General features: G+C 44.7%; 1 protein-coding gene across 3 annotated transcripts; it reads left to right on the forward strand.

Moving 5' to 3' along the window:
- The first annotated feature begins 1,981 nt into the window (after nucleotides 1-1,981).
- LOC128754938 (ETS-related transcription factor Elf-2-like) lies at nucleotides 1,982-11,819 on the forward strand. 3 transcript variants are annotated; one of them, XM_053857941.1, is made up of 10 exons: nucleotides 1,982-2,258; nucleotides 2,614-2,693; nucleotides 4,504-4,725; nucleotides 8,291-8,404; nucleotides 8,576-8,794; nucleotides 8,886-8,969; nucleotides 9,035-9,230; nucleotides 9,309-9,704; nucleotides 9,783-9,951; nucleotides 10,560-11,819. In XM_053857941.1, exons 4-10 carry the CDS (start codon nucleotides 8,365-8,367, stop codon nucleotides 11,145-11,147), a joined length of 1,692 nt encoding a protein of 563 aa, XP_053713916.1. In that variant the 5' UTR covers nucleotides 1,982-2,258; nucleotides 2,614-2,693; nucleotides 4,504-4,725; nucleotides 8,291-8,364; the 3' UTR covers nucleotides 11,148-11,819. The 3 variants fall into 3 exon arrangements, with proteins under 3 accessions (XP_053713916.1, XP_053713915.1, XP_053713914.1); XM_053857940.1 differs by lacking the exons at nucleotides 1,982-2,258; nucleotides 2,614-2,693; nucleotides 4,504-4,725 and adding an exon at nucleotides 6,191-6,356 and having other exon boundaries at nucleotides 9,038-9,230; XM_053857939.1 differs by lacking the exons at nucleotides 1,982-2,258; nucleotides 2,614-2,693; nucleotides 4,504-4,725 and adding an exon at nucleotides 6,193-6,356.
- Nucleotides 11,820-11,966: the final 147 nt, after the last annotated feature.

The following is an 11,966-nucleotide window of genomic DNA, read 5'->3' on the forward strand; positions in this document are numbered from 1 at the left end:
AGTGACTTCCTCACCTTAGCAAAAATGTGATTTTCTAAAACATGCAGGAGGACTTGACGGACGTCTGTCTGCTGTGTTCATTGCTGGACCTAAAAATAATTAAGATCTCGCCCTTCTTTATGCGCACCAGATGATAAGCATTATGCAGGTCTAACTTGGTGAAGATTGTAGCCTTGTCCAAAGGCTCAAATGAAGGATTGACAAGTGGAAGGGGATGACGGTTTTTAACTATAATAGCATGAATGAATGACAGAACGTGCTCCATCCAGAGATGGCGAGCTTGGCCCAGTCAAACTGTGGAAGTCCGAGAACAACTGGTGAGGAGGGCGAGGAACTCACTGGAACCCGATGAGCTCACAGTGATAACCAGAAGCTGCGAGACACTGTGTTACACTGGCTAGTGAGCAAATACTTTATGCTGCTGGCACGCCCTGTCATCTGATGACACAAGAGGGCGCTATTTTACCACTGACTCCCCAACACCACATGTTCAGTACAAGTGGAATGTCACACACAGTCTGATACACTAGGGGTGGCTTGGGTGTGACCTACCTGAGTCTCAGTCACCACCTTTGGTCTACTAGGCCATGTTTGGTAGAGATGTCCAGCAAGACCACAGTTAAAGGCAGAGGCCACTACAGAGTCTGAGGCTATGTTCCTCAGGAGTCAGCCGAGTTCTGCTTAGTTGCTTAGTTACTTGGTGTCTTGGTGTAGGTTGTCTGTTCTAATGGCTAAACTATTTTGCTCCACTAGAATAGAAAGCTCATTCCAAGAAGAAAGTTGATCTGTAATATCGCCACGTGATCCTCGAACAAATACTGATTTGAGGGCAGGTTCATTCCAACCACTTTCAGCGACTGAAATCCTGGAGTTAGCTGAATATATCCCAACTGAGCTCAGATGTTGCTGAAGTTCCGTCAATTTCTGTGAAGATTTGGAAGGTTGGTTGGTTGAACAAAAAGGCGAAACCAAATACACAATGTATCACAAGCATCTTAAGAAGCCAGCATTATTTTCTTCAATAGTGTCCGGGATATTTGACTGAAAGAGTCCAACTGTCTTCCTGTCTGGGGATATGAAGCATATGGAGACACTTGCGGTGCATTATTAGATGTGATTTTATTCGAGGTGATCTTTCCAACATTTATTGCCTCGGGAAATGTGTCGAAACTAGGGGCAGCAGCTGACGTTTCATTACAATAGCACTGAATTATTAATATATGTATTAATATAAATAAATGTGAATATTAGTAATACACATATTCTGTCTAATAATAGCATAGTGTCTATCGCCAACTGTGCAGATGTCAGTTTGCAACAGCTTGCTTACCCCATGCTACAAACTGGTACACATTCCAGTACACATTCCATAATTGTGATGTTCGTCCCAACCTTCCTGTCCACCTCCCTCGGACCCAGGTGAGTCAGAATTCGGTGTATCTCTCCTCATACTCACGCAATGGAGCCAAGCCATGACTCTTTCGACTTGAGATTGTAGACCCCTCACAGGCCGCTCGCGGTTATCGCATTGGTGATTTCATTTTGTTCTCTCTGTCTTCTGGGCAAATATTAAATAACCACAATAGTCTTTATTATTATTATTAAATAATTATATTCTTTAATTATAATAATATTCTCCCAATCAGCTGCTGTATTAAATGGAAGCATTCCAAATTCATTTTTGGCGTTTTTCCGCTTGAAAATATATCCTAGGTGAAATTTAAATTATACAATTATTGTAAATACACATCTCACCAAAATAGACTGCCGCTGTAAAATGACGTACAGACCAATCGAGAATTGCAATAATCGCAGACGATTCCACGTGTTGCTCTCCTGGTCCATGGTTCGTGTAACTGACTGCGAGTGCACAGTCATAAGAATGGACACAAGCAGCCCCAGTGACGGAACAAAGGCTGTGTTATTGAAAGACCATGTGACTCAGTGTGTGCGCGCGCGTGCACCCGTTCGATGTCTGTCATGTGACCAGGGCAGGGTTTTGAGCTAAGTGCTGAGTCGTTTTGAAAGGTTCTTTCCACTCAAGAAGCAGAGCTCCAGCCGAAGAATCGATGTCTTGTCGCTAATCTTTGGGGACTCTACATTCGGTCCGATGTATTTGACATTTTCTCTCACATCTTCTTCTGATCGTGAGTCGGTCGGACGGCCGGACAGCGTGACTCTGCGGTTCCTCCGGCCTTTGCGTGTCCCGAAGTGCCTCACTACGCTCCTCTGTGACGAGCTCGACCGCCCTGCTTCAGGTAACAAGGGAAGAGAACGGCATCAACTGCTGTCGTTGACAGTGACACATGGTGCGCGCTGACGTTCCACTTTCGATGTGGAGAATCATTAGGCCTTTTTGTCATGAAACCTTTCAACTGTCCACACTTGTGTCCTGAGAACGTGGTCTCCTGAGCAGTTTAGAAGACAAAAGTGGCCCGGCTGCCAAGTGTCTGTGGTCCTTTAACACTTAGCTGAACCAACACTTGCTGCAGGTCCAGCTTGAAAGACTCGTCTGTGTTTTCTCTGGAGCCTGACGCGTGTGTAACGTCATCGCCTCAAACTCGACTGAGATGACTGTACATTGATCCACCTACACATCGTGTGTCTGCCCAGGGTCTGGAAGACACCGTCAGGAGACTGCGGGCCCTGATCTGTGGAGCACGATACACTGCAAAACGACAACTGAAACTAAGGTGAGAAGTCGCTCCAATTGTGATGTCACTTTCTCCTGCACTGCTGTTCTTCGCGTCCTCATTCACCTGAGATGAAGCCGCTTGCGATGGAAGCGCTTCTCTGCCAAGTTTCGCCGTCACCGTTGTATTTGTCTATTCAGTCTGGCATGGCAGATGTGTGCACGTACATGCCCGTTTACTATCGTTGGTTTTGTTCGGTTATGTTTCCAAAGAACGAACGTCATGATCTAAAATCATGTGTCTGAATAAGACCGCGTGGTGCGCTACACAGCAGGATCCTAATATCCTGTTCAGTCCTATGGCAACGTTTGCTATGTTCCAGAGTTGAGTTTGAACCCGGACATAAGGTTTTTAGCAGAAGTGAATTACTCTCCTCGCCCTTTTGACAATATCTTATGGTCGGCAACACTTATATGAGATATGAATTTCGAGTTCAATCTCCTTTCTTTGGTGGACATTTTGCTTCTGGTACATGCCATATACTTTATTATTACCATTATTATGTCGACTGTTACATCTGCAAAGTATTCTTTTGTACACTCCGCTGTTATTCAGGGTTTTCTGGTCAGGGACGAAGCGTTAGACATTTCATACAGTGTACTGTTTGTCCGTGTCCGATGCCCAACTGAACCGCGCATTTGGAATTACAGTACTGACCTCTGCTGGTCGTTTGACGCTCATCAGTCCCACGGTTGAATGAACGGTACTTCCTCAGAGTGTAACCGGTTTATTTGCAGTCTGGTGTTGCTTGTTTCATCTGAAACTCACTGGTGAAAATGTGTGTGCTGTCTCACCTGGCCCTTTGAGGATGGCCCGCCCTGCTCTAACATGTCAGCAGGAGAGATGGATTGAGCAGACCATTCTTTTCACATGTTGGTTGCGATATTTGAATCTGTTTGGTTGCCCATGTGTCTTACACCGACATTATGTACAAAATAAATTGGAATGGAATGTTCACATTTTATTACACTGAAGTGATTAAGATGTGAATGTTATTTAGTGAATATAAAGAAGCATTTGTGAATGAAACAATGTGCAAATATAGATATATTTTTCATCTAAATTGAGCTTTCTCAAAAACGCTGGCAGACCTGATGGTCAAACCCCAGGCTCGTCTGCGACTGCAGTGGCAGTAACCTGGCAGTCACATATCACGTGGATGAAGGCTCTGCTTTGTCTTTGGCCTCTGCTGTAACAGTAACAACCTCAAACACTCCAACCAAGACACTGTAACTGTCACTAGCTAGATGAAGAAACTGAGGGTGAAGGGCAAGTCAAGCATGGGTCCAGACCTAAAGCCTCTGTGAGCACCCATGGGACATCCTGAAATAGAAGGTAGAGTAGCACAAGGTCTGTAATGTCCACCAGCACTGTCCTCACATATGTCATTGTGGAAGACGATTCCAGTGGCCACCTTGAAGATCTTGAGATCTTCATGGCTCAAGTGAGACCAACCTGTGACCGAAAAAGTGGATCAGATCAGCCCTTGAGCATCAAGTTTTACTTCTGCAACTGGGATCAAGCCACCCAAAGTCCCAACCTTCTGAAAAGTTGCTGCTTGATATCAGACTTCTGTGTTCTCTTGCATTCCTCTGGTGGAAGTGGCAAATTGTTTCTGTCACAATGAGGCCAGAGGGACATGATCTGGTGGGTCTACGACATCTAGCAGGTCCGTCTTTTTAACACCAGCACACACACATGCCAGCAGAGACGCACACACAAAGCACTTCCATTTGCAAACCCTGTGAGAAACATGTGCCTACATATAAACATGCAGACATACATCAGAATCTTTCTCTCACTTTAACAGGCATCTGCACTCTCAGAGGAGCTGTGGTTGACCTGGAGCTGATGGCAGAAGGCAAGTCAATTGAAGAGGAGATGGAGGACGAAACCAGCACCATAGAGGAAATGCCTGATGCCAGACGACCAATGAACAGAGGTGCACAGCCTGATCGCTGGTGTGTGATGGCCCGATGGACATGATGCAAGATTTGGCCGGAGAGCAAGAGTCAGAGACTGAGAGTGACAGGTAAGAGCTCAAGTCTTCCATATGTCAGGTTCTGATTGTCAGAACAACGTGACCAAAAACTCAAAGAAACTGAAAACCTAAGTTGGTTTTCAAAACATAATTTTAAACATAGTTTTAAATCCTATGATCATCTGTGTCACATGCTGCATGCAGAGGGGGCAGGACAAAGAAGGACCGACCGATAGGAAAAAGACTAAAGGACACTCTTAAAACAATTGGTTGTCCAACTTTTAAACACTTTTGATGTCTAAGATAAATGTTGGGTTAGATTTTAAACTCTCACAATCTTAAAACGACTGCAACTTGCGTTCAAGTCACATTCGTCACAGCTGCTTTAATAAATGAGTACAGTTGTGATTATGTACATTTTCTATTTGTGAAAACGTTTTTGATGAGGACAGGCACCACCCTTGTCTAGAATTCAGTTGTGCTTTAATATATGTGTATGTAGGGTTGTTAAATAAATTCAAATATATCATTTCATGTCATCACACTGGCGATGAGTTAACTCCCAATTCATAGCAAGTTAATTGCACATTTTGTGTCTGTTCTAAATGTACCTTTATGGAAGATGTTCTCAACATTAGAGTAGCCAACAATGCTTTCTTCATGCAAGCATTTGTTTACTGCAACAACCCAACATAACAGATGCAAATTCTTTAGAATAACCTCAGACACACTGAGGTTAAAATGGTATTTAATATAATAAAAGTATTAATTGTTACTTTTGTGTTGATTTAAGTTACATGTAGAACAGATGCAAAATGTGTAAATTTGTGATTAATTGAACTCTATTGACAGTCCTTTTTTTATATTTCATTTAAGTTACAGACAAGTCCGTTTTGTGTCGGTTGGGGGCGCTCCAACACTTTGTTTTATTAATTTATTTATACTTGCGCATTACACATTTTTTTTCTAAACATCGCTAACGTTGGACCACAATCATTCTTTCTATAATGTGTTCACTTTCTGCACTATCAGTCATGAATGTTTCCATCTCCGCTGAGGAGAAGCAGGAGGAGTGACGCTATGTTTCACGTGTTGCTATGGTGTACCGTGCGGTCCATTGAGAGCTTTTCATGTCCTTAAGCACGAGCTGTTTGGACAGACTTTGTCTGACGTTTGATTGAAGTAACATCCGTTATGTTGCAGCTCAGCGTTGGACAGTCTGCGCCTACATATATAATTTCACCTGCATTATGTTCTTTGGAAAATGTCATAGAAAAAAGTGTAAACACAAAATGATTGTCATCAAGCAACAAAACAATGAAGATCTGTCTGACAAAATCGACAGAACTTTTATTTTTTAAGGATAGCGTTGATAAGAGAATGGTGTTTTTTTTGTATCCATCATTGCAGCGTATTTGCAACTTTATTTGACGCAGTAATGACGTCAGATGCAGGGAGGGCGGGCGACGGAAGGATTTCCGGTGTTTTCGGCGGATGGATACACTTTGGCAGCAGCTGCGCGTCTTCCTGAATTGACTTTCCTATTAGCGGCGGAGTGATTTTAGCTCACAGCTCCTGGCTGAATTCAGTCCTCCGTCAATGTGATTGTGCAGCAAGGGGAAACATGGCGACTCCACAGCATGCGGGACACCAAAACCAGCTCGACCTCCTCATCAAAGCAGGTAGACTTGGAATGTGTTTGTGAGCGTTGCAACTCGGGGATGCCATGATACTGCACTGCGTTATGGGCCATTAGCGCCGTCTACCCTTCCGCGTTAGGAGCGGAGTGCTGAAGAAATGGAGGGCAATCAGGAAGTGATCATATACACGGGTTGATCACAGCACTGCGTGCGTTATTTCAACTTCAGGGTGTCTGGCTTGACTTAACGTATACCCTTTTGCGTGCATGCGTATTGTCTTGCATGTTCGTTCGTTCATTACAATATCGATGAGACGGAGAATAACGGAATGCTGGTATCTGCTGTGCAACCAGGAAGTGAGAGGATGTTGTCTTTGCCACGCTGTCTGTGGAAGGACATGTGGCTCCGTGTTCAACGTAAACAGATGAAATTAAGAGATGCTAAACGCTGAATACATCCATTCCAGTCTTGTATGTCCCTTACCGTCTACTTGGGTTGTCGCGGTTTTTGCGTTTGTTCATTAGGTGCTGTATATTTAACGTTCATGTATTCCGCCCTTCTGAGTCTCCGGCTTTTCCAGAAATAAAATGTACATTATATTTGGTAAACCTCTGCATCTAGTACTTCTAATTTGGCTTTATTGTGTTTGTTTGAATGAACTCCGTGTAGCAGTTGTGTGGATGCCATTTGTCACCGGGTCTCCTTCAGTGACAGTTTTAGTAGAACTACTTTCTGGTTATTCATTTCACTTGTTGGTTGATTCGAGACTATTCCGCATCAATGTTGCGGACGCATTTCGCGGTGTTTTAAAAGCATTGTTTATGTATCGAGGTGTGTTTTTAATTAGATTGACATTCCGCTACTTCAATCCGATTGGTGTGGCTGCTATATTCGTGTTCGCCATCCAATCAGACGTGTACTGGGGCGGTCTATTGTGGAATGAAGTAGCCAATGGCAGACGCAGCGTGCTTTGAGTGACAGGGAAATTTGTGTCCGTCTTTGAAGAGAAGTGGAGGGAAAGACGAGGTTTGTAAACACGGAAGTCACCGGAGACCGCACTACTTTTTAGTCGGGTTCGCTTTCATTGTTTTTTCAACTACTTCTGTTTACATTTGTCTCCATATCGTTCGTAGATCAATAATAAATGTCAGCTCAATGTCGCCATCTGTATAAAATATCCAATTCTGTCCATTTACTCGACTGTTTTCGCGCTGTTCAGTGCTGTCTGAATCCGTCCGGTCTGGGAGTGGAATGGATTTGTGTCTTGCAGCGTTTGTGCATGGTGTCAAGGGCAGACTAACAGCCTGTAGGGTCGAGGCTGTGATTGGGAGAAACATGTTCCTGTTTGTGAGAAGGGCTGATTGAGTGGGACCTTCTAAAGATAGAGCATTGCCTCAGTTGAATATCCATACATGGCCTCTCCAGTCTGTAACAGGATCCCGTGCTTCCAACCAGTGATTGACAATGCTAACAGGTGGAGTTGGAGCCGTCTCGATGTCTAGGGTCAGAATCAGGAATTTACTCTCTACCTACCTTCTTCACTTGTTTGTGAGGGGAAAAAATATAAGCTGATAGAGTGGAAAAATAAGAACGTCCTCCCTTCCGCACCCTCAAACACACGGGTTGGAAATGACAAGTCCAGTGTCACAGAGCCAAGTTTACCAGCTGTTTGAAACAAATCACTGTGTGCTATTTACCTTCTGGCAGCACAACAATAGGGCATTAAAGATACAGTTGGTTGTCCTATAAGGAAAAAGTATACCACCTTTCATAACAAACAGATAATTCAAGTGAGTTTTAGTGTTCAAGTCCTCGTTGGAAATGTAAGTAAGGGTTACAAGCTGTTTAGCTTATTCCGGGGGCCAGAAACCCTGTGCTCTTCAATCCAAATGTCTAACACCCATAATAGCGTCGCACTTCTCGTGTAAGTGGCGTGTATTGCTAACCATGTTGATGGCTTGTCATTTGTGTTCTAGTGGAGGCTTCAGTGCGAGGCACTGCCCTCCACTGCTCCGATAAGACCATCGAGGCTGCGGAAGCTCTGCTCCACATGGACTCTCCTTCCAGCATCAGAGGGGACAACAGTCCAGGTAAGAGACTTTTCAAACATTGACTTGTGCCAAATGTTCATAGTGCTCGCTGTAAACTAAGTATACACCGTAGTCATCTTGGCTTCTGATCATGGTGATGAATATAGTCATCCTCTTGTAAACTGTTACACCGCTTCAGTCCTGACACCCAAACTCATCTTTGCTTTCTAGACTCTTTCACTCAGACATGCATGGCTGCTCCAGAATTCCTCCATGCTGCCATGAGGCCTGACATGGTCACAGAGACTGAAGTGGAGATCTCCGCAGACTGCTGCGAAGATGAAGATCTTGATAATGATGATTATGAGGAGGAGGAGGAGGAAGATGAGGAGGAAGAAATGGTCGGCATGACAGACAAGCCAGAACCAGAGCCTAGAAGAAAAAAGAGAGGTTTAGCAGACGTTTCTTTTCTACTCTCCTGATAAGACTTAGTAAGTCAGAGAAATGCAACATTTGACTGTAAACCCTTTTTGTTTTATAGCCGGAAGAAAGCCCAAACCCCCTCAGGCAACGTTTTCCAATGCCACAGACCTTGGCATCAAGAAGAAACCAAAAGAAGGGAAAGGTATGTTTCATGTTCTCACACAACCTGCTCATGTAGTAGTGCACTCACAGCAGCTCCTTCTCCAGCAGGCAGCACAACCTACCTGTGGGAGTTCTTACTGGACCTGCTGCAGGACAAGAACACGTGTCCAAAGTACATCAAGTGGACTCAAAGAGAAAAGGGCATTTTCAAACTGGTGGACTCCAAGGCCGTGTCCAAGCTGTGGGGCAAACACAAAAACAAGCCGGATATGAACTACGAGACCATGGGAAGAGCACTACGGTGAGTGTGGAAGAAGGAAGAGACTGGAGGTGCCAGTGCATGCTGGCGTTGAATGAACCCTTTTAAATCTCTTTGTAGGTACTACTACCAGCGGGGCATTCTGGCTAAGGTGGAGGGTCAGCGACTGGTCTATCAGTTCAAAGCCATGCCAAAAAACCTCATCATCATCGATGACGACAATGCAGCGGACGATCTGATTGGCTCAGATATACCAGCGTCCTATGATCGTGTTTCTTCCCCGGACATCCTGTTGCAGGCCAACGACCACTCCTCCAAGAAACCCAACATCCTCCGCAGAGCCAACTCCAATAACATGGCCCAGGTGCCTGTTGTGATGGACAGTAAGTTGCTGTCAGTTGGTGGTGGGGTGACTACAGTAACAGCGGGGGTCCCAAGAGTCGTCACTGTGTCTGCCGCGACAGAAAGAGCTCCGCAGACTCAAGCAACCGTAGTACCCAACAGCACGGCGCCCAGGTGAGGCTGCAACTGAACCTAAGTGAGATTTTGTTGTCTTACAAATGTGCATCTTACTGATCCTGCTCTCTCCAACAGGACGGTGCGGGTCGCTATGCAAGTCCCTGTTGTCATGACGACATCAATGGGTCAAGAGATCTCCACTGTTGCCGTTCAGCAACCGACAACAACAACGGGAGCAGCCAGGCACACGACTTTTGTCACCAGCAGCGCCCCTGATGGTGGAGGCTCCAACAACCAATCCAAGGTGTGTGTGTGAGTTTGTATCCCTCTGGGTTATTCTGTGTTTATTTTCATGAACTTTTTGTGATCAATTCGATTTGGGGGGTTAAAATCACTCACTTCGGTTTGACAAATGATTTACGATGTTGTGATGGTCGATGATTTTGCTCGGACAGTTTGAATCAAGTCGCTCACCAACATGCTGAAATGTGAGTGGACTGTGAAATACATCAAAATCCGCAAACATGAATGTGTGGATATGTCATGTATAGTGATGAATGCTAATATAGTATGATTAATAGCGCGTGTAATTTCAAATAAATGTGTGAATTACTGTGATCACTAAAAAGATGTGACCACAAGCATGTTACAAAAAACAGAAAAAAAGTATTGTTTAATTTGGGTGGCAATTCTAGAGCAGCCGTTTGTTGGCAGAAAGAAATGCCTGACATCCTGATTCACGCCTGGTACCCAGACTACAACTGGATCTCAGGCGCACTGGAGAACATTCGGCGTTGCTCTGTAATGCAATGGGGTGGATCCAACCGTGCTCGTGTACTCTCTTAAACTTCATCACTCGACTCGGTCTGACACTGAAAGGGCACCTTCAGTGATGTGTTTTTATATTTTCAGGTTGTGTTCCAAACCCTCCCCACAGTGGTTCCTGCCACAGCCAAGAATGGGGAGAAGATCACAGTTCAGCTGGCAAAGATTATCTCCATCCCAGCCCATCAGCTAGCTCAGCTTCAGGCCGGTCCACCCAAGACCAGCGGCCTGTCTCAGTCCAGCATCAGTCTCATCGGAGGTCAAATGGCGGTGCGTGCTCTCGCACCTGTCAGCATGTCGCCAGGGTCACAGGTCATGAGGCTGACTGTGCCACCTCAGAACCAACAACAGACTCTGGTCATGGCACAGCCTGGTAGTGTTGGTGGCAAAGCGACTGTTGTCTCCGTGTCGGCCGCTAATCAAACGTTGGTGGCGCCACCACAGGTCATCAGCGGCATCATCAGTGGCTCTGAGGTTGTGTTGGGTCAGGAGAGGAGAGGAGTGGCTGCAGAAAAGCTGAAGACTGCAGGTGGCCAGGTTCAGGCTGTGACTGTCCCCATGTCGATTCCAGCCCAACATGACCAGGGGAACCCCAAAGCCGTGGCAGTTGATACTGAGGTAGTGATAAAACTAGAAACACCTGAAATAATGAAGGGTGAGGACCCAGAATGTTGAGTTTCAGACTCCTGTTGCAAGCTTGGCAGTGTCTTAGCAGCTTTTGCTGCACGGAACTCGAATCTGGTCTGCTGTCCTCAGGCCCACCAGGGTGCGCCGCAAATCACGAACAAAGGCTCACACTACAAGTAAGACCTAGAACTGACTACCAAACCACAGATGGCCCCGGAAACTCTAGTTCCAATAGATTAACACTACGGATGAGGCAAAGAAGTTTAGCAAACTGTTTTCAAAAACCAGCAGATTTTATACTGTATTCACTGTGCAAATCCGTGTGTATGTGTGTTGTATGTATGTGTGGGTGTGTGTGTAATATATATGTATATGAACTATACAGTTTCAGTTCCCCCCCATTAAACTGGTGTGTGCGTCTGTTTTACCAACACAGTATTCTCTATCTGTCATTATTCATTTTTTATGTTTTCTGTATTTTAGGAGCTCTTCCATTTTCAGGTCTCATTTGATGAGTACTGTAAACCAGACCACTGTGTGACCCAGACAGTTTTCGATGGGCCGTCCCATTACATTTCGTTGTTACTATTGTTTTCAAATGAGAAAAGATGGAAGTTTGTGTTCAGACTGAACTGTTTGTACATTCAACATTTGAAGTATATTCTATTTTGCTGTACTCTTGTTTCAAAGTGTATAAAGTAGATTTTACTGGAATATAAAGACTTTTGGATCATTTGCATACACCTGTGGTTCACTCAACCTGCTCCTTAACCATGAACAAATGTTTTCCCCCCCCATATTGCTCCACTTTAATCATCCCCTGAAAAAAAGTTCAAGCAGCATTTCATTTCAGTTTCTAAAACCAGT

The sequence above is a fragment of the Synchiropus splendidus genome, chromosome 2 (assembly GCF_027744825.2).
Source record: "Synchiropus splendidus isolate RoL2022-P1 chromosome 2, RoL_Sspl_1.0, whole genome shotgun sequence".
Classification (NCBI taxonomy): domain Eukaryota; kingdom Metazoa; phylum Chordata; class Actinopteri; order Syngnathiformes; family Callionymidae; genus Synchiropus; species Synchiropus splendidus.